The 22,510-nt window shown below is 36.8% G+C and overlaps 1 protein-coding gene across 1 annotated transcript in view; it reads left to right on the forward strand.

Annotated features, from left to right (window-relative positions):
- Positions 1-22,510, forward strand: part of LOC119507338 (contactin-6-like) — a 572,510-nt gene that overhangs the window by 260,449 nt on the left and 289,551 nt on the right. The window contains 1 exon segment of the mRNA XM_037800513.1: positions 19,773-19,907. Coding sequence (XP_037656441.1) covers positions 19,853-19,907 — 55 coding nt within the window. The 5' untranslated portion in view covers positions 19,773-19,852.

The raw sequence follows: 22,510 nt of genomic DNA on the forward strand, positions 1-22,510 counted from the left end.
ATTCCTGGTCCAGTGCTCTTCCCACCGAGCCAGAGTCCCCTAAAGTATGTTCTGTAGAACATTAACCCTTGGAGAAGGCCTGCACAAGGCATTGCTCCTTCCCTCTAAGTTTGGCTTCAATATCCTGCCATTATGTCCTTGCCACTGTTAACAGCCCATTAATACTCTTTCTTAGACCTAGGTACAAATTAGGATCAAATCTTAACTAGGATCAGTTTTGACCCAAGTTGTTCAACTTCAGAGGGTGCAAAATATAAGACAGTGCTTTAAAAAAAAGTTTGAATACTTTATGTGCAACTATAGGGAAGTTAGTTAATTTTTCTAGCCACTGTTTTTTTTTTTTCTGGGTAATTTAAAAATCAAAATGAGAAGGCAGTATATGAGAAGTTTAGAAAGGAAATAAAAGTGTTTTATTGAAGAATTTTTAGAAGGACATACACAAACACAGAAGTTACCTCCATGTGGTGAGATTAGAGTAGATTTTTTCATTCTGTTTATTTGTTGTTTTTTCTTAACTTTTTTTCTACATCTTGTATAATAACAGATATCTTTCAAGGGCAAAGAAAGTAACTGTATAATGCATTGATGCCAGGTTACCTATCATACAACCACCTGGATAATAAATAACTGTCTGGTAGTCAGTTCTATTGTCACACAATCTTTGTAAACATGAGTTCCAAGTATCTGAAGGCAATGATGAGTCCTGTCAGTAAAAATACGAGAAGCAGACATGATATAGGGGATGGAAATCTGAGTTAATGTCTTAGTCTCTTCACCCCTAGAGAAGTTTCTTAGTCAGGTCAGCATGTGATTTTTTGTTTGTTTCTCTGAAGGAACCAAAGTTTGCAGAGGGCTGAGGAATGCGGCCAGGGTCTGGCACCCCAGAATCTCTCCTCCCAGAGCCCATGTGCTTACCAGGAATAACATCCCTCAGTAGACTGATTCACGTCTCTGCAGTTTACAAAGGCGGAGGAAGGACACTTAAGAGAGTGAGGTGAAATGGCATTCCCTGTTCCCCAGTGAGTTATTTTTTCCCCTCTTTCTCCCTTTCATTTTTATTATTTTCAGAATTCTAGCCTCTCAACAGCAAAGGAATTTCCAGACTTATGCAACAGTGTTGACAGGCAACCTCATTTTCATCCCAAGGTGACTCCTATTTCTGTAAGGTCAGCACTGGCCATGGGGAGCACATATCGGGGGACAGGTTGATGGAAGAGAAGGCAGAAGGTCCAGTTGTTCAGGGGCTGGGGACCATGAACCTTAACCAAGGGGAACAGAATGGAATCAGTATACATCCTGCTGTGTGAGTACTCACTGGTTTTTTTTTTCCTTTTTCTTCCCTTAATGGAAGGAAAGGGCCTTGGAAGAAATTGTGTTCTTTCTCAGCAGAGAGCTCACAGCTGCATGGCTTTAATATATTCATGGCAATATCTATCTATCTATCTATCTATCTACACACACACACACACACACACACACACACACACACACACACACATATATAGAGAGAATAATTCTCTCTTCCAAGTGGGTCAGAAAATTCACACTTATTTACATTAAAAAAGAAAGTTTGCTGTCATGTTGTGGTCATTGAGAGAATCTCAGATTGGCATGAAAGCGATTAAAATCCACACAGTTTTCCTGATCAGTTTTGCAGGAGAGAGAAAATTAAGTACTTGAATCCCTTATTGATATCTTGGGCATTTTTACAATTTAAAGAGCTCTATTACATGCTTTATTTAGTTGATCCTTACAAAAATAGGAAGAGTTGGAAAACAGAATTTCTATCCAGTATTTACAGTGAGCAACCTAAGAACAAAGAGGTTATAAGACTGAAAATACATTGCTAGTTATTGCCAGGATTGGAACTCTAATCTAGACCTTTGGGCTTCTGGTCCAAAACTTCTTTCCCTGGATCAGACTTTCCCAAAATGTGTTCTCCAGAGCACTCATCATTGGGAAAGCACTGCAGAAAATAGTCCCAGAATCATGTAAGTTTGGGAAACAGTATGTATACCTTTCTCTTTGAGTTTTATATGGTACATGCATGTTAGAGGCATTGAGAAATCCTGCAGAAAAGGGACTCACACACACACACACAAACACGCATGTACACTTATTTAACTTAGCATTTTGTATACTTATTTGACTGCAAGCCCCAAAAGCAAACTGTTGGAAATTTTGCATAAGTACCATATAACTTCATAACAGTTTAGGTTATTCACAATGAGGAGCGTATTTTCCATTGCAACACTAATGGGGAGAGATGTTTCTTTTTCAAAGCTCAGAAATGTGAGCAGAGTCTCACAGGGCCAACTTTTCAGCAAGATTGTAAAGTTTGTGAGATTGGCCATTAGGGTAGAAAGCACAGGCTCAAGATTTGTACAGATATTGGTTAGATGAGGGACTTTTCTGCCACTGGTTAGCTGTGTGCACTTTGTCAAGTTACGGAACTTCTCCCAGCTTTACTCTCCTCACCTGTAAAATGAAAGTAATCGTTTTGCACAGCTTATAGGACTGCTATGAAGGATTAAATGAGACAATACATGTACAATTCTTGGCACAGAGCCTGGCACCTGGTCATATTCAATAAATAGTATTATTACACTTCTAGTTATCTTCCCTTTTAGCCAGTCTCCTGCCATCCCATTCTTTCTTTTCCTCTTTCTGTGCTCTATCTTGTGATAAAATTCTAAAGGACTCTTTAGCCAGGCTAACTTGCCTAGCTGGTGTAGTGCAGAGACAGCAAATGCACATATCTATTGGGGCCAGGTAGGTAATATGAAAGAATGAAGTGGGCTAGTTATTAGACAAGTGAGGATCTTCCAGACTATGGCAAATTGTGTTAAAGGGCCAGGATTTCTTGCTGTTGGTTGTGGTTGTTATGACTTTTTGTTCTGTTTTTCCTGTATGGAAATGTAGATCCAGTGATGCCAGATCTTCAGATTTTTAAGGGAAGGATAGACTGTTCAGTTTTATTTGGGCTATCTCAATTTTTAAACACTCTGCCTGGTAAATCTAACTTTTGGGCCATCAGTGAATGGCCTCTGGTCTAGAGATTTCCAACTTCCTGATCTTCTATAGAAATAAAAAGGTTAAGGGCTTAAACAGCCAACTTGTTTAAGTTTCTACTTGATGCAGAAATACCCCCGAAAATATTCCAGAAAAAGTGTCCTCTAGCTACTCCTTATGTATTCCCAGTGATAGAAAGCTTGGTATCCCATGGGGAATTACTCTCCCTTTTATACTTCACCTGTACAATTTCATTTAATCCTCATATGTACCTTATGAGGTAGATAGTTTTGGTTGTTTATATATATATATATATATATATATATATATATATATATATAGTAATTGTCATAAAACTGAGGCTCAGAGAGGCTACTTTATTTCATCTAAAATCACAAAGCTATTAAGTCTGTGTAGGTTTTGGGATGTAAAACCAGACTGTCTAGGTTTCACAGCCAGAGCAATTAACCACTGGCTAAACAATTCTACTTGTTAAAATGCTCTGGACTGATATTAAGTGGAAATTTCCTGCCCTGAAATGCTCTCTCCTCCTGAGACACAAATAATAAGTCTAATCCTTCTTCTGCAAAGACAGCCCTTCAAATATTTGAAGATAGCTCTCCTCTGCCCACTAAACTCTCTCTTCCCCAGGCTAAACATACTCATTTCTTTCCACTGACCCTCATAAGTCATGGCTCCTGGCCACTTCATCATCTTTGCCCTGCTTTACAGAAGATGTTTTCAGTTTGTCAAAGTCTTTCTTAAACTATGATGCTCAGAGGAGATAGTCACCCTACATGATTACACAAGTGCAAGTTAAGATGGAAATAGCACCTCCCTTGTTTTGGATGCTAAGCTTTTATCAATTTAACCTGGGTTACATTGGATTTTTGGCAACTATGTCGAAAGATAAAAAAGTAATGAATATTGGCCTAACATCATACCGTATCTTTTTTTGTTTTGTTTTTTAACTTGAATTGATGAAAAGCCACTTTCCCTACCCAGTCCCATCCTGAATACATTTAAATAGGTCAATTTTAAAACCCAAGTATAAAACTCACTATATATTCTTATTAAATACCATCTTATTAGATTTGGTTACACTTTTAACATATAGTGATCTGTTTTGTTTTGGTTTTTTGTTTGTTTTTTATTGTTTTTTTTCCTTGAAATTTTACTGAGATATAGTCACATACCATACACTCGTCCAAAGTATACAATCAGTTGTTCACAGTATCATCATATAATTGTACATTCATCACCACAATTTTTGAACATTTTCATTACTCCAAAAAAATAATAAAAATAAAAGTAAAAAAGAACCCAAAACAACCCATTTCCCCCATCCACCCCCTATTATTCATTTACGTTTTTGTCCCCATTCTTTTACTCATCTGTCCACACACTCTATAAAGGGAGTATGAGCCACAAGGTTTTCTACAATCACACGGTCACACCATATAAGCTATTTGGTTATACACTCATCTTCAAGAAACAAGGCTACTGGGTTGCAGTTCAATAGTTTCAGGTATTTCCTTCTAGCTGTTCTAATACACTAAAAACTAAAAAGGGATATCTGTATAATGCATAAGAATAACCTCCAGAGTGACCGCTTGACTTCATTTGAAATCTGTCAGCCCCTGAAAATTTACTATGTTTCATTTCTTTTCCCCCTTTTTTGTCAAGAAGGCTTTCTTAATCCCACAATGCCAGGTCCAAACTCATCCCTGGAAGTCATGTCTCACCTTCCAGGGAGATTTACATCCCTGGGAGTCATGATCTACATTAGGGGAAGGGCAACGAGTCCACCTGCCAAGTTAGCTTAGAGAGAGAGGCCACATCTAACCAACAAAAAATGGGTCTCTGGGGGTGACTCTTAGGAACAATTATAACTAGGCTTAGTCTCTCCTTTGCAGTAACAAGCTTCAAAAAGGCAAGCCCTAAGATCAAGGGCTCAACCTACTAAATTGGTAGTCCCCAGTATTTGCAAGAATATAAGGAATTCCCCAGGTGGGTAAATTTAATATTTCCACATTTTTCCCCAGTCCTTCAAGAAGGCTTTTCAAATACTTTTTTATCTTCTGCCTACATTACTCTGGGATGTGTTGGGACTTCACACTAACCTGTACAAACAGACTAGATCTTACTCCCTATTCAAGGTTCTGTGTAATTGTGGTGTTTGAATAAACTGACCATACAAGTTACATTATATAGCGTGCTACAGAAAATAAAAATTTTCCACCAAATAAACATCTCTAACTTTGGTCTCACACAGAAGTTAAAGTTTTAAAACACAGTCAATACCATCCTCTACCTTTTGGTCTGACATACCTTGGTCCTAACCATTTCATTTATATCTCTGATTGAAGTCTGGTCTCTTTCTCAGCTTCTTTAACATTTGCTATATGGGGTAATGTTGACATTCATAGCTACAGAACTCTAGCTCTGAGTCTCAGGTGTCACACAGATTCCTGAGTTCCAGGGACCAACCAGGTTTAAACATAAGAGCTCAGCATCTCAGAATCTAGAAATAGCTATTATAACTCAGAAATAGAGGTAACTGCTATAAGAGCTTACAATCTAGGAACCATTACAGTAAGCCTTCCCCTTATAACCCAGGCTCTCAGATACAATTCTGAGAGTTTGCACATTGTAGTTAGTACATATTGGTGAGGTGTTTTGTCTTTTCATTTTGTCTTTTCAATGTTTGTCTTTTCATTTCTGGCTTATTTCATGCAATATACTGTCCTCAAGATTCATTTATCTAGTTGCATACTTCACAACTTCATTTCTTCTTGCAGTTGCTAAAGATTCCATTATATGTATACACCACAGTTCACAATTCCATTCATCAGTTGATGTGCGTACCCTTAGGGCACCTTCATCCATTGTGAATCATGAATACTGCCGCCATAAACACCAATGTGCAAATGTCCATTTGTGTCCCTGCTCTCAGTTCTTCCAAGTATATACAATAACAGGGTTGTAGGACCATATGGCATCCCCATACTTAGCTTTCTGTGGAACCACCACACTGCCTCCAGATGGACTGCACCATTCTACTTCCCCAGTAGCAATGATTAGGTACATCCCTCTCTCCACATTTTCTCCAGCACTTGTGTCCCTCTTTATTTTTTAAACAGTCAATCCTAAGTAAACAATCTATAATCACGTAGTTATATATTTACCACCACAATCTATATGTGGAGATTTTCATTTCTTCTGAAATAAAAAGAGGAAGAGGAGAAAAAAGACAGAAAAAAAAGATGAATAAAAAATAAAAGAAAAAAATAAAAATAAAGTAAAATACATTAAAAAGTTCAGACCACATCACCACCACCACCACCAAGAATCCCATACTCCTTCCTTATAGTCACTTAGCTTTGGTATATCGTCTTTGTTACGATTAGTGGAGGCGTATTACAGTGTTACTGTTAACTATAGACTCCCGTTTGCATTGATTGTATTTTTCCCTCAATACCATCCCATGCTCAACACCTTGCAAAGTTGATTTCATTTGTTCTCCTTCATGTAAAAACATTCTTATATTTGCACATTTAATCACTGTCATTGACCACTCTAGTTTTCACTAAGTTATACAGTCCCAGTCTTTATCTTCTGTCTTTCTTTCTGGTGTCCTACATGCCCCTAGCCTTCACTTTCAACCATGCTCATACCCATCTTTGTTCTGTGTACTTACAATATTATGCTACTATCACACAGTATCATGTTATCTATTTCTGGATATATACAATCTATGCTGTTGAACATTCTATACTCCAGCATCAAATTCCCAATCTCTACCCTCTTTCTATCTCCTGATAAACTATGTTCTCAACTTTAACTTTGATTAATGCTAATTCATATTAGTGAGACCATACAGTATTTGCCTTTTTGTTTCTGGCTAATTTTGCTCAACATAACATCCTCAATGGTCATCCACATTGTTATATGCTTTGTGACTGTATTCTGTCTTACAGCTGCATAATATTCCATCATATATATATATACCATGTCTTACAGCTGCATAATATTCCATCGTATTTACCATAGTTTGTTTATTCACTCACGCGTTAATGGACATTTGGGCTGTTTCAATCTCTTGGCAATCATGGATAATGCCACTTTAAACATTGGTGTGCAAATGTCCATTCATGTCCTTGCCTTCAGTTCCTCCAAATATACACCTAGCAGTGGGACTGCTGGATCATAAGGCAATTCTGTGCTTAGCTTCCTGAGGAATACCCACACTGCCTTCCAGAGTGGTTGCACCATTCTCCTTTCCCACCAACAGTGAATAAGTGTGCCTCTTTCTGCAAATCCTCTCCAGCACTTGTAATTTTCTGTTTTTTTTTTTGATGATGGCTATTCTAATAGGTGTGAGATGATATCTCACTGTGGTTTTGATTTGCATTTCCCTAATAGCCAGAGAAGTTGAGCATCTTTTCGTATGTTTTTGAGCCATGTGTATTTCCTGTTCAGAAAAGTGTCCTTCCATTCTTTTGCCCATTTTTTAATTGGGTTGTTTGTCTTTTTGTTGTTGAGTTGTAGGATCTCTTTATATATTCTATATATTAGACCCTTATCTGATATATTGTTTCCACATGTTGTCTCCCATTGCGTAGGCTGCCTTTTTATTTTTTCTGGCAAAGTCCTTTGATGCACAAAAGTGTTCAAATTTGAGGATATCCTATTTATCTATTTCTTTCTTTCACTGCTTGTGCATTGGGTATAAGGTCTAGGAAACCACCTCCTATCACAAGATCTTTAAGATATTTCCCTATGTTTTATTCTAAACATTTTATGGTCTTAACTCTAACGTTTAGGTCTTTGATCCATTTTGAGTTAATTTTTGTATAAGGTGTGAGATAGGCGTCCTCTGTCATTCTTTTGGATGTGACTATGCAAACACCATTTGTTGAAGATGCTGCTCTGTCCCGGTTGTGTTGGCTTGACTGCCTTTTCAAAGATCAATGGTCCATTGATGAGATGGTCTATTTCTGAACACTCAATTTGATTCCATTGGTTAGTATATCTATTTTTATGCCAGTCCCATGCTGTTTGGCCAATGTAGTTTTGTAATATGCTTTAAAATCAGGCAGTGTGTGACTTCCTACTTCATTTCTCTATCTCAAGATATTTTGGGCTATTTGGGGTGCCCTGCCCTCCAATAAACTGATTATTCATTTTTCTATTCCTGCGAAGTAAGTTGTTGGGGTTTGAATTGGTATTGCATTGAATCTATAAATCAGTGTAGGTAGAATGGACATCTTAACTACATTTAGTCTTCTAATCCATGAACATGGTATGTTCTTCCACTTATTTAGGTCCTCTGTGATTTCTTTTAGCAATTTCTTGTAGTTTTCTGTGTATAGGTCTTTTGTGTCCTTGGTTAAATTTATTCCTAAATATTTGATTATTTTGATGCTATTGTAAATGGAATTTTTTTCTTGATTTTCTCCTCAGATTGTTCCTTAGTAGTGTATAGAAACATTGATTTTTGCATGCTGGTCTTGCACCTTGCAGTTTGCTGTATTCATGTATGAGTTTTAGTAGCTTTGCTGTAGGTTTTTCAGGATTTCTCCATATAGGATCATATCATCTGCAAACACTGAAAGCTTTAATTCTTCCTTTCCAATTTGGATGCCTTTTATTTCTTGTTCTTGCCTAATTGCTCTAGCTAGAACTTCTAACAAAGTGTTGAATATCAGTGGTGACAGTGGGCATCCTTGTCTTGTTCCTGATCTTAGACAGAAAGCTTTCAGTATTTCCTGATTGAGCATTATGTTAGCTGTGGTTTTTCATAAATTGCCTTTATCATATTGAGGAAAGTTCCCTTCTATTCCTATCCTTTTGAGTGTTTTTATCAAGAAAGGATGCTGAATTTTGTCAGATGCCTTTTCTGCATCAATCGAGATGATCATATCGTCTTTCTGCCTTGATTTATTGATATGGTATATTACATTAATTGATTTTCTTGTGTTGAACCATCCTTGTGTACCTGGAATGAATCACACTTGGTCATGGTATAATTCTCTTAATGTGCTACTGGATTTTATTTGCTAGTACTTTGTTGAGGACTTTTGCATCTATGTTCGCTAAAGAGATTGGTCTGTAATTTTCTTTTCTTGTAGTATCTTTGTCTGGCTTTGGTATTAGGGTGATGTTGGCTTCATAGAATAGAATGAGTTAGGTAGCTTTCCCTCTTCTTCAATTTTTTTGATGAGTTTGAGCAGGATTGGTACTAATTCTTTCATGAATGCTTGGTAGAATACACATGTGAAGCCATCTGGTCCTGGACTTCTTTTTTTGTGTGAGTTTTTTGATGACTGATTCAGTCTGTACTTGTGATTGGTTTTTTGAGGTCATGTATTTCTTCTTGGGTCAGTGTTGGTTGTTTGTGCTTTTCTAGGAAATTGTCCATTTCATCTAAGTTGTCTAGTTTATTAACATGTATTTGTTCATGGTAGCCTCTCATTATCTCCTTTATTTCTGCAGGGTCAATGGTTATGTCCTCTTTCCCATTTCTGAAATTATTGTTTGTATCCTCTCTCCCTCCTTTTATTTTTTCTTTTTTTTTTTTTTTTTTTCATTAGCCTGGCTAATGGTCCATTGATTTTACTGATTTTCTCAAAGAACCAGCTTCTGGTTTGGTTGATTCTCTATATTGTTTTTATGTTCTCAATTTCACTTATTTCTGCTCTAATCTTTGTTATTTCTTTCCTTCTGATTGCTTTGTGGTTACTTTGCTGTTCTTTCTCTTGTTCTTCCAGGTGAACAGTTAATTCCTCAATTTTTGCTCTTCCTTCTTTTTTAATACAGGCATTTAAGGCAATAAATTTCCATCTCAGCTCCACCTTTGCTGCATCCCATAAGGTTTGATGTGTTTTGTTTTTATTGTCATTTGCCTTGAGATATTTACTAATTTCTCTTGTAATTTCTTCTTTGACCCACTGGTGGTTTAAGTATGTGTTGCTCAGCCTCCATATATTAGTGAATTGTCTGGCCTTCCACCTGTTATTGATTTCCAGCTTCATTGATTTCCAGCTTCATTGCATTATGATCTGAGAAGGGGTTTTGTATAATATCATTATTTTTAAATTTATTGAGACTTGCTTTGTGACCCAACATATGGTTTATCCTATCGCTTGCCGGCAAGCCCTGGGTTTGTTTTAGAGCACTGCTTTAACTGTTGGGTCGTCTGTATTTCTCAACATAAACGGGGCAGATGTCACACGCATGGGGTATGGACCAGCTCCACTGGGCCTGGGATACGGTCTGAAGTGGTTCTGAGAAGCCCTAAAATTCTCTTGAACTTTCTGGTCTGCCTAAGAGATGGTGCTGTTCAGTGACTGAATCGTCCTCAGAAGGTGTTGACCTTCTGGATCTGAGGCTGTGTCTGACCAGGTGAGGTTGAATTACCTCTTCCAGCACAGCTGAGACTGGCCAGGGGGATGAATTACCTCTTGGAGCTCAGTTAAGTCTGGCTGGGCACTGGATTGCCTCCTGGTGCCCACACTGGACTGGGCAGGGCTGAAGCTGCAGGGTTCCTGCTCCCTCACTTTGCTGGGTAAGGTCTGACTCAATCTGGGGCTGTGCCCCCCACTCTCCCTGCAGCAGAGGACTCCCCCAGCTGCCACACTTTTCAGCCATCCCCTAGGCAAGTATGGGGCCGCAGCTACTATGTTACTCAAGGGTGGAAGAAGGGCTTCCTAGACCTAGGGCTGGAACCGTTTCTGCCCAGGTTTTCTCAGACTTTTTGTCCATCTCTCACTGATCTGGGCCTTGAAATGTTCTCCCCTATGCCCCTGATTTCCAAACAATGGGGATCTGTCTCACTGCTGTGAGCAATTTTCTAGTCTGTGTCCTCGGTGGGAGGTGAGAGGAATGGTAACTGTTGGTTCTGTGTTTCTTCCCCTGCAGGAGACCGAGTGAGGGAGGGGAGGGGACCAGCTGGCCCAAAACAGAGTTCTCCTACCTGATCTCTCTCTTCTTCTTCAGTTCAGCACTGTACAGTCCTTCCACTGTCCATACCCTCCTCCAGAGTTCTGAGCAAGTCAGGATTATCCCCCCTGTGTAGCTGGGGAGAAGTTTTTGGCAACTGTTTATGTCGCCTTGTTTTGTTTTGATTCTTTCTTTAATTTGGCAAGCATAGGAAAGCAGGAAAAAATAAAAATTTGCCAGTCTACTTTTTCTTAAGCACATAAAGAAGTAATTTTTTCTCTTTCCCAACTTGATAGCACTCCCCAGATCAATCTATTTATACATCCTGAAAACAAATGAAAAAAAAAATGCTTTGCATGAGCACTTGTTTTAATGGGATCATGCTGTAAATATTCTTGTTTTGTTTAGGTTTTTTTAATTAATCAAAATAAATGGAGAAGCAAAAAAAAGAAAGAAAGAAAGAAAGAACCTGCTTGCTTTTTTTCCTGATAATATATATATAAAATATCCAATTTGGCATATCTGAATCCAGTCCATATCTGTATCTTCAATCCAGATGTTTCTGAATTGTGTTCGCCTGTATCCTCACTATACCTCTCAACTTTCTGTCCTTCCAGGGTTAATCAAATATTCAGTATGCCTGGACTGAGAGCTTATTGTTAAAGTCTTCTCTCCTGGTCATCCTTTAGCTCTTGGGTCCTCAAACTATGAAATGTGGGCTAAATCTGGAATTTCACCTGTTGCTTTTTTATAAATGAAGTTTCTTTTAGAGCACAGACATACCCATTTGTTCATGTTGTCTGTGGCTTCTTTTGAGCTACAATGATTCAGGTTAGTAGATGCAACAGAGACCTCATGACAAGCACAGTTGAAAATATGTGCTATCTGGTTCTTCACAGAAAAAGTTTCTCAACCCCTTCTTTAGCAATTTGTTGAGAGTCCATACATTTGGTTATGCAACTCATTGAATGGCTGAAACTAGCATAATTTCTTATCCCTGTGTTGAACAACATTAACAGAAAAAATAATTTAGCTACTTGCTTCAGGAAATACTTTCTCCTAGAGGGTAGAACTTAACTTTCAAGACTAACAGCGACACCTGCATCAAGACCCTTGCCTCACTGTGCTCACCAAGCGAATGTCTGCTTGTTCTAATTCTTCCAAGAACAACCTTAAAATCACCCAGCCCAGGCCCTAAAACCCTATAAACTTTATCCCTTGGCTTCTCTTTCTGAGACAGTGCCAGGAAAATGTCAAATTTGTGTTCTACCTCAGAGCTGTAAGTCTAGTAAACTTAGTTTTGCCTTATCAACAAGTATTTTTGGTGACCATTTTAGGAATCAAGAGTCTACATTACAAATCCTGCAAACTACAGTGTCCCACATTCTCCTATTCTGATTATATTCTGATATTTATATATTATATTATATTTATTATATTCTATTTATTATATGATATCATATTTATATATTGTATTATATTACATTATATTATACTATATTATACTATACTATACTGTATTATTAGCACTTCTGAGATATAATTACCTAGAGTTTACAGAGGGAAAGTGGGCACACACAGGCTAGAGCTATGCTTGGGTGTCACTGGGGGACATCCAGTTTCACAGATCAAGAGGGCCTTGTAGGAGGGAGGACCCCTTATCAAGAATCTGCCTTCAGGTCCCAGGTCTCACTCTAGGTCATGAACTGAATTAGGGCAACTATTTACCACCTCTAGGCCTCACTTTCCTTTAGCTATGAAAGCAAGGGGCTGAGCTATATTATTTAATTAGCTTCCTCCAGTGTTGAAACTCACTGAAAATACGATTTTTTCAGCAGTCAGAAACCCAGTTTCTTCACACTGTTCTCTTTCAGCAAGACTCCATTGCCTCAAGCAAAAGGCATACAAGAGAAACTGTATTGATGACTGAATTACAGTCTACAGCTTGGATGCTCTGATGAAAAAATTGTAGGAATGATTCTGATGATTTCCATAACAAACATATTTGCATTTATTTCATGCTGTTAACAACTTAACATGTAATCACGCCTCCTCTAAGAAAAGAAGTAATGCTTTTTCTATGATCACATTAAACACGCTGTGTTGTATCTTTCTATTAATCTGTCATCTATTATGGCTGCCTATTTTGAAAGCTGGCATAACAATTATCGTAAGTGATAGCATTATATTCTGAAAACAAAGAATGTGATGGCACAATTTATCTTGATACTTTGCCTGACTTAATGGTAGTTGGGGTTTCCTGGTCTAAACCAGATATTTTTCAGATCATAAATATTTCACTTTTTAATTTATTATTGATTTAGTTTGATAGTAAATAATTCCATGAATGCTGAGGTTAGAAATCTGATATAAAAATTATTAAGCATGCTCTCTTCTGTCTGCCCATGGATTTTATCGCACTGAAATAGAACATTGGGGCCACCTGAAGAAAATGGATTGGGGATTTTAAATATACCTGATGCAGTTAATTATCTGGTCAGTTAAAAACAAAATGGCGATTAGTGCTGAGCACATTTGTTCTGGAGATGAACATGCCATCTGAAAATCGATCTTGATCTCAGCTAGGAAATTCTGTGGTGTCAAAGCAAAAAATTCTGTGGTGTCAAGGCCATTGTAAGTAAGGGAAGAATAAAGCCCCTTAGGAGTCATGCACTTGCAACGATGGTTTCCTGTCATGCTAAAGCAACCCAAGAAAACCCTAATATGGAGAGAAATGGGGTTAAATAGAGCTGACAGCTTTCCACTTTTACAAAAGTGGTTATTCCCAACCAAAGAAAGAAAGTATATTTTGAAAAAATATTCTTCCATTGGCCATTTTGTTGTTTAGAGAAATAACCAGACCTGTCTTGGAGTAATGTCTTTTTCCCAGTGCCAAAGTGAGAGAAGCATTTCAGATACTGAAATTGGGGTAGGAAAAAGTGCAGTTGGCAATTGAAATGAGGATTTCCACAAACAGCATTTATTAATGAGCAGAATATTGGTTCTCCTTGCACAAGTTGGTGTCAAATAGGTTTGCTTAAAGGAATTATGTAACTCCAGGTTCAGAGAGTTGGACAAGAATAACTTCTTATATTTTCCCCTGTCTCATAATGTGACGTGGTAGGTCCTCTTTGACCTTCTCTGTAAGTTATAAGTGTGGCTGGTAAGTACCAACTGGAATCCTTTTCTATGCATGCATATCCACCCTGACCCTGTCTTTATTTTTGATGAAATGTCCCTAGCTGCAAAGAGAAGTTGCAAAACTTCTTTGTGAATACAAGATAAAGAACAGAGATACAGTCTTTCTATTTTTGGTAACTCCATTGTCTCCTATGCTTTCTGGGCATACCAAAGTTTTACTTGGCAATAACCTTCCATAATTCTCTGCTGCCTAACTTCCTGACTCACTCCCCAGTTTACTGGTAATTAGAGCAGCGATTGTATCACATTCATAGACTGACTAATGGGTTTATGCCCAGGGGTTAAATACAGCTGACAGCTTTCCACTTTTACGAAAGTGATTATTCCCAACCAAAGAAAGAAAGTATTAGTGTGCTCTGGGTTAAATACTTTAGCATCATGTACCATCTCACAGTCACAGCAAGAGTCTCTGAACTCTTATCTACCTTCTGGGGTCAGATACAGAGCAAACACAGATGGGAGGAAGAGGGCTTATTAAGGCAGGACACTTACAGTTTGAAGCTACTTCAGAATACAGTAATCTTAATTTCTTTTAAATGCAAGTGGTTTACTTTATGAATATGTATAGATGTGGTTACAGGAATACAGTTAGTTTCACAACTTTACCTGAAATCCTCACAGTCAAATATGTTTTAGAGTTTATAAAGTGTTAGGCCAGAGGTCTGCAAGAGAATTTCCAAAAGCCGTGAAGAGGAAGCTAGTAAATAATTTTGGCTTTATGGGCCATACAGTCTCTGGTGCAATTACTCACTCTGCCGTTGTAGCAGGAAAGCAGACATAAGACAGTACCTAAATGGATAGGCGTGTTTGGATTCCAGTAAGACTTTATTTACAAAAACAGATGGAGGGCCAGGTTTAATCAGAAGGCTGTAGTTTGCTGATCCCTACTTTGGACCTTAGAAAGGTAATGTGGTGCAAATTTAGCATACTTAGTCAACACCCCCTGGTAAGCAGCAACCTATAATCAACCAACATTTCTGTTTCTGCTGCAAAACATATACATATTCATAGTATTTGGGTGAAAAGGACTAAACTGCCTCACATTAATTCAGGCCAGGTTTTGCTGCAAAATGAATTTTGCCACCAATCTTACAAGGTTGTTTCTGCTTTCAGATATTTTTTTGTATTTTGGAATTGCAGGTAAGGGATTGTGAATGATACATATTCTTTTGTTGAAGAGTTTGAAATTGTTACTTTTCCATTGAGACAATCTATGAGAGGAAAATTAAGCGATCATAGTCTAAAGGGAAGGCAGTTTGCACCTAATAATAGAACAATAAACTTAGCAGCTGGGTTATGAACCAAGATACCCTCTTTTCTGGGTTTAAATAATGTTTAAAAGATTTCATGGCCCATAAGAAAACCTTAATCCAAAACAAACTGCTAAGTAATAGATTTTAAAAACTTTTTTAGAACTTCTGAGATTTCCTTTATCTTAGGTATACTGGCCTTCCTTTATCAGTCCATTTGCCTCAAGCAGTCTGCAGGATTCTAGAAACAATTCCTGTGGCTCTTTTGCATGTCAGTGACTAGCAATAAATTTTATCTGCTGGGTATTTCTATCCATTCTGCTGTGAGTAAGCAACCAGAATTTTCTTATCTGAGTTCTCATTGAGCCAGAATAGTCTCCTTCCTCAGGTAACTTAAACTTTTACAAATGGCAACCTATGCATAAATATTAGCAATTTAGTCTATCTTTATAAAGCAATGCCAAATACCGTATCTTCTGGGCCCTGCCCTCAGTAGAGTACATTGATAAGCAATCAGATGGTAAAGGGCAATATTTGCTACAAAATTATGCACTGGATTGAATCACATAATCTTAGAATATTAGAGCTGAAAGAAATTTAAAGGTGATTTCTAGGTCAAGCCCTTTGATTTCCTTAGGAGGAAACTGACAATCAGTGGGATTGTATGTGAATTACCGGGCGCTACTTAACTCCTTAAGAGAAGGAGACAATAGTAGAAACAAAGTCTCTAGATTCCCAGTTTAGTCTTTTTTTTCCTTAATACTAAATTGTTCAGCTGTCAAATCCAAACCAAACATATACTCAGTGAACAGCTATGAGCTCTGCATTAGATGCCGCACCAAGTATTATGAGCAGGTCTTATATATGGTGTTTATATCCAAGGTAAGATATGAAAACTCTGGCCATATAATGGAACCTTTGATAAGAACAAGCCTCAAGGTGTATACAACAGGTCAGCTTGTTATGGGATCTTTAAGGAAAACATAAATTCTGGATGGAGAACGAATGTATTAGTCAGATTATTTTGGTTGTAAAAAAGCAAAAATACAACACAAACTAGCTTAGATATTTTATTTTATTGGCTCACAAGTCTGGGAATTCTAGAGTGACTAGATCAACAGGCTTATATCTTAGCCCTCAGTAGAAGGGGTCCTTTTTATTAGTCAGCGGAGACATGAGACTTCACAGGGAACCAAGGAAAATCAGGGAACCAAGGAAAATCAGGGAGATGACATTTATGGATTCTTTGGGAAATAAGAAAAGTTAGGGAGTACAGTTAAAAGTTTAGGGGCTGAAATCAAAAGTTTAAGGAGAGCAATCTAGTTTCTTATTTGGGTGCTAAAATGTTACCTGAGATGTATAGGGATAAACATTTGGTCAGGGAATCTTTGATCATGGCCTGGAAGTCCCTTTACTGTTCAGTATGAGTGTTCCTCCCTTTGTCAGAAAGGTCAGCGCAGCTGGGAGAGGTTAGAGGTTACAGTATAGTGTTATTACCTCTGCAGGAACTAAGAAACTTAATTAACAGAGGACTTTTATAAACATTAACACAGTGTTTCTGTCATCAAAGCTGGGAACTCAGAGACCTAGTTGCAGGGGCTCTTTCAAGTAAGGGATTACATCTAAATGGTCCTGGAATTGACTGTCACTGGTTTGGCTTAGGTCACACGCCCCTAGGCAAGGGAATGGATTCCTGAGTGAGAAAGTCCTGGTCACATGCTCATCCCTGGGGCTGGAGGCAGAAGCATTCCCATTCCAACTGTATGCACTGTGTATAGGTAGTTCCCCAAAAGAAAGTCACAAGATAGGAGAATTGCTGAGTGCGCAAAAATAATGAATGTCATTACATAATTTGACCTTACGATTTGTCTTATAAATAGGTATATTTTGGGGAAAAGGTGGTAATAATTCTGCCAAGAGAATGGGGGAAACTGTAACTGTCCAGTGAAAATAGGGATATATGGTCACACTACCTTTACCCATTATAAGGGAGATGCAGTCTCTAAGGGGGAATTTTATGTAAATTGAATGGCATTTTATGTAATTGAATGTGTGGTGTGTGTTCAAAGTGGACAGGGACTATATCTGTGTCACTAGAAATATTTACTAAGTATTCTATTGGAAAAGGAATGTTAGGGATTCATTTTATATGACATTGTATAACATTCCAAGGAATTTGGATGCTTAGGCAATGGAGAGCAATTAAAGATTTCAGAATACTGGCATAATTGGATAAGCCTTTGTTTTAGGAAGGGGATATTGGTGGTAGTACTCAAGTGGATAGAAAAGACATGAGACTTGAGGTAGGAAGATTATTCGGAGATCCATTTCTTTATCTTCAATGTCACAATTCTAGTCATAATCATAATAATTCCTTTCCTGGACTACAAAAGTAGCCTCTTAATTTATCTGTGTAATTCGTATTTTTACTCCATCCTTGCCATCCTCCACAGTAGCCAGAGTGCTGTTTGTAAGATGAAAATTAAAACTTTATTCTGTCCTCCTTACAATCCTTCAATTATAATGTAAAAGTACAAATTCATGCTCATTAACATGGTATATAGGCCCTGCCTATTTGAACCCCTTTCTCTTTCTCCAACCTAGTCTCATGTCACTGTCCCTCTGACTATCCAAATGGGCCCCTTTTTAGGTCTTTGAAAATGCAAATTGAGTCCTGCCTCAGGAACTCTACCCTTTGCTTGGACTTATTCTCACCCCTCATCCTTGTCTTTCCTCATCCTTAATCCCTGCAGCCCTACCTTTCACACCCCATGTGAACACATTTGGCCTGGCTAAGAGCTGCTCATCTTTCAAGGTTCAGCTCAAAAATGCTACCTGAATCACACCCCATAGATCTCATAGATCTCAAGATTTCCTTTCCAAGCAGGTACCATATTTATCTCTCGTGTCTATTAACCAGTGTGTTGTGGGTATGTATGTGACTATGTAAGTTTAGATTTGCTGTTTTTTTAACTGTCTGTCTCTCACACTAGGCAAGACCTCAAGGGTAAAATGAAGGGTTTTAGGTTCACTGCTAATGTCTAAGTACCCAGTGTCTTGCACAAGTGGGATAAAAATAAATATTTGTTGAATAAACATTAAATGAATAGAAGGCTATAGGATATGATATTATTTAAGTGTAAAGAGTTACAGGCTTAGAATCTGTGGGAATGGAAAGATGAGGTAAGATATGAGGGAAATTATGAAAGGACATTATTGACTCATTATAGCACATTGACCTGATTTTTAGTCCTTGGTTACATTTTGAAAGCATTTAGCTTAAGATTTATTAAAACAACAACAACAAACTTAAAGTTGAATATGGTCAATGTTTTTGGTTCAGGTTGAGTAACTAGTGATAGAAAGAAAGGAAAGATTTTTTTCCTCTTAATTTAAAAGCATATGAATATAGTAATGATCAAAGTTGTTTATTAGTTTCGGAGTTATAGTACACATACTTCCAAAAGGTATGTGAGGTTGGAAAAAAATGTTTGCACTAACTTAAAAGTTTTCAAAGGATCCTATCATTTGACATACATGAATTTTGTCAAAAGTAACTGAGTTGTGTATATTCTGAGCTTATTCTATAACTTTTTGAGTTTATGAGTTTTTATGAGCTTCTTATTAGATTTCTCTTTAGGAGTAAAGGCCAAAGCAACACTTTATCTTTATTTCATTTATCATTGGATAGCTTAAATGTCAAAATAAATTAGAGAAAATTATTATGTAACCCCACAGGAAAACCATGTCTCACATCTGAAAGATAACACTGCTAGAAATTGATTTCTTGCAGAAATTTTGTAGCACAATATTAATTTTAATTCTAGTGGCATTAGAAAAGATAATGTTTCCTAATAAGTACATTCTCGATAATATTGATAAAACACTTAGAAAATCCATTAAATGTATAAAATCCACGAATATATAAAAAAAGAGCAATACCGTATCCCTTTCCTAATGATGACAAATGAAAACTAAAAGTTAGCAACAGATTTGTGAGAGTTGATTCAATATATTCTTAATCCTCTTTAACATTTCAGGAAAAACTGCACTCAAAAGTATACTAAAGAAAGTTTTAATCTATATGTAATACATTCATTTGAAGTGTATTCTAATCCATTAGCAACTATAGCAAATTTATAGCAAATGATGTGCATCTGAGGTATGGTGTTAGTCCAAAATATGAACTGAAATTGTAGATACTTTGCAAAACACATGTATACATAAAAAGTAGACATTTAAGTTGCTTTATTTGGGATAGTAATATTTTAATATTAAATTGACTCAGTATGTAACAATTCACATATATCTTAAAATATTTATATTTGTAAGTTTGTCATTTCATGAAAATCCTGTTTCTTTCAGACTCTTGAGATACTGACTGGAAGATAGACACTTTTTTTTGCTGATTGTATGGGAGAAATTTTTGACCTTGGAAAGTGGAGATGAGGTTGCTATGGAAACTGGTAATTCTGCTGCCACTCATAAGCTCTTGTGCAGGTAAAGTGTTCTATTATTATGAGGTTTGATTGATAAATATATTGGCATAGTATGTTTTTCTAGAGGTGAAGCAATTTTCAAAGTGCATGATACATACTATTTGAACAGCTAAATGATAAACAAGGTTTTGAAGGTAACCTTGATGGCTAATATGGAGAGTTTAATCCTTAAAAATATATCAAATTCTATTTTTAAACAGAAACTAAAATTATTTTCTAAGTTATAAATGATAACATGGAATTTTTAGAGTGAAAGAATATGATTAAGTGATTTTTGCCATCAACAAACAATGAAGAAGAGTTCTTTATTTCCTTTATAGTGAAGACTTGAAAGAATTGAAATTGAAGTCTATATTTCCCCTCAAATTTAAGCCGGGATGGTGAAAAACTTATATTGAAACAGAAGAAAAAAGTGACATAGAATATTAAATCAGGACTAAAAATAACCTTATGTATTTTTCTTTCTGTTTCATTAGGAAAACAAAAGCCCAAATATATTCTTTCATTCAACCCATATATGTCTATGTCGGTGTATCAGTTAGCTTTTGCTGTATAACAAACCATCACAAATCTGAGTGGATTAAAATAACAACCATATATCTAGTTTGCAAATCTGTGGATTGGCAATTTAGGATGGGCTCATCTGGGCTATTCTTTTGGTTTTGCCTAGGTCCAAAACCATTTGTGGTCAGCTGCTGGGTCATCTAGGAACATCTGTGATGAGCCCTTGGGTCCTCTGGGAGCTGGCTATTCTAGGACAGTATCAGCTGAAACAACTGGGCTCTCTAGGCTGTGATCCAAGAGCTGGATGCTCACAGTTCCAAGAGAGGTTAGAACCTTGAAAGGCCTCTTGATGCAAAAAAAATTGAAATTACTGCAAGTCATTCCTGCTGCATTGTTTTGACTGTTGACCACAGCCAGTCCAGGTTCATGGGGTATGGAAATATACTCTGACTCTTAATTGAAAGAGCTGCAAAGTTACACTGTAAAAGGGCATGGAGACTGTAAGGGTTGAATAATTGTGGCCATTTTTTCAAATAATCAAGGACAGTCTTTTAAGACACAGAGAGAGTGTATTCTTAATTGTTAATTACCCATGTGAGCTGTCGGATAGCATGGACGTAGACCAGATCATCTGGTGGTCAGAACAGCCCTCACCCAACCACATCATGCTGCTTCCCTCCAAATGTGCGATGAGTACTTTTAAAATTTCATATATTCATAACAAAGCAGTAATATATTGGGAGAAACACAGGAACAAACAAAATAATTTTGAAGCTAGGAAAAGAATAATTGTAAGAGATACACATTTAATAGCAATCTCAAGAGATGGAAAGAAATACTAAACCAGAAAGCTATGAGAATGCTAAAATATGCAGACATCAACCAGAAGAATCAAAAAACCATATAAGCAAAAGCTTTCTTTCTTTCTTTTTTTTTTTTTTTTCACTGCTAGAGAATCTCATGACTGGAAGGATATAGTCATATTTATTCAAAGTAATTATGTTGTTTTGATCTGTGCCACTTCTTACTGTAACAAAGATTCAGGGTTATTTATTAGTGACTTTTTGTAATAGATTTTAAAAAGAACAGAGTCAATCAACTTGCCTAAAATTAAACATCGGTGAATAAGAATTTTATTCCTACCTTCAAATTTTAGCTTCCTGTCAAAACTCAGCATTAACATTTTGCCCTTTAAATATGTATATTGAATCAGCATAGTATCTCTAAAAGACCATTTCTGTTAAATTAAAATAAATTATTATTTTCAGAACACATATCTTCTATTAACTTTTATTTATCCACATTGTATGTGATCCAACATGTCCTTTTGGTTTATTCTAAAGGGAAGAATAATCATATATCCTTGGTGCACAATTTTATTGTGAAAAAAGAGATTGGATCTATATTTTTTTTTTTTTTTTACAGCCATAGCTATTTAAATAAGATAATCTGAGCTAAACATCAGTCCAGAAGCAAACATGCTGATAATGATATACTCAAGAGAACATTACTTTAAATCTGTTTTGTTATAGACTTCATGTTGTGTCTCCCTACTTGCAGAGACTATTTTAGTTTAGAAAATTAGATTGTCTGAGGATAAAGTGCTATCCTCATATAATATTTTCTTTGCTGTCCCCAAACTTACTTTTTACTCACTCTTAAAGGCTAGCAAATCTTGCACAATTACATGTGAAAAGATGCACCTCTCTTATTTTCATTGTTACAGTCCTTTCAAAACACTCAGGTCCTATGTCTCCCCAAATTCTAAATTATAAGTTAAAATTTTACCACTCCCTCTTCACCTATGCTTTTTAAACTTAACTTTACTAATTCTTCTAGCACCTTTACTACAGGAATATGCCTCGAGATCCTTTACTGTGAATTATCACCCATAAAGGCATTCATCTTTGATCTGGGGCAGTTTTGAAGTTCTGAGTATTTAAAATTTTTAGTGTGCTGTTTTAGTATTTTTTAAATAGTAGGAGAAAACCAAGACCCATTTTAAGTTAAAACACTGTTGCTAATTATACATCTTTTAATTATTTCATTAATTTGTATGGCAGGATAAGTAAGGCCTCCCAAACACATCTAGGTCCTAAT

Source organism: Choloepus didactylus, chromosome 1 (genome assembly GCF_015220235.1).
Source record: "Choloepus didactylus isolate mChoDid1 chromosome 1, mChoDid1.pri, whole genome shotgun sequence".
Taxonomy (NCBI): Eukaryota; Metazoa; Chordata; class Mammalia; order Pilosa; family Megalonychidae; genus Choloepus; species Choloepus didactylus.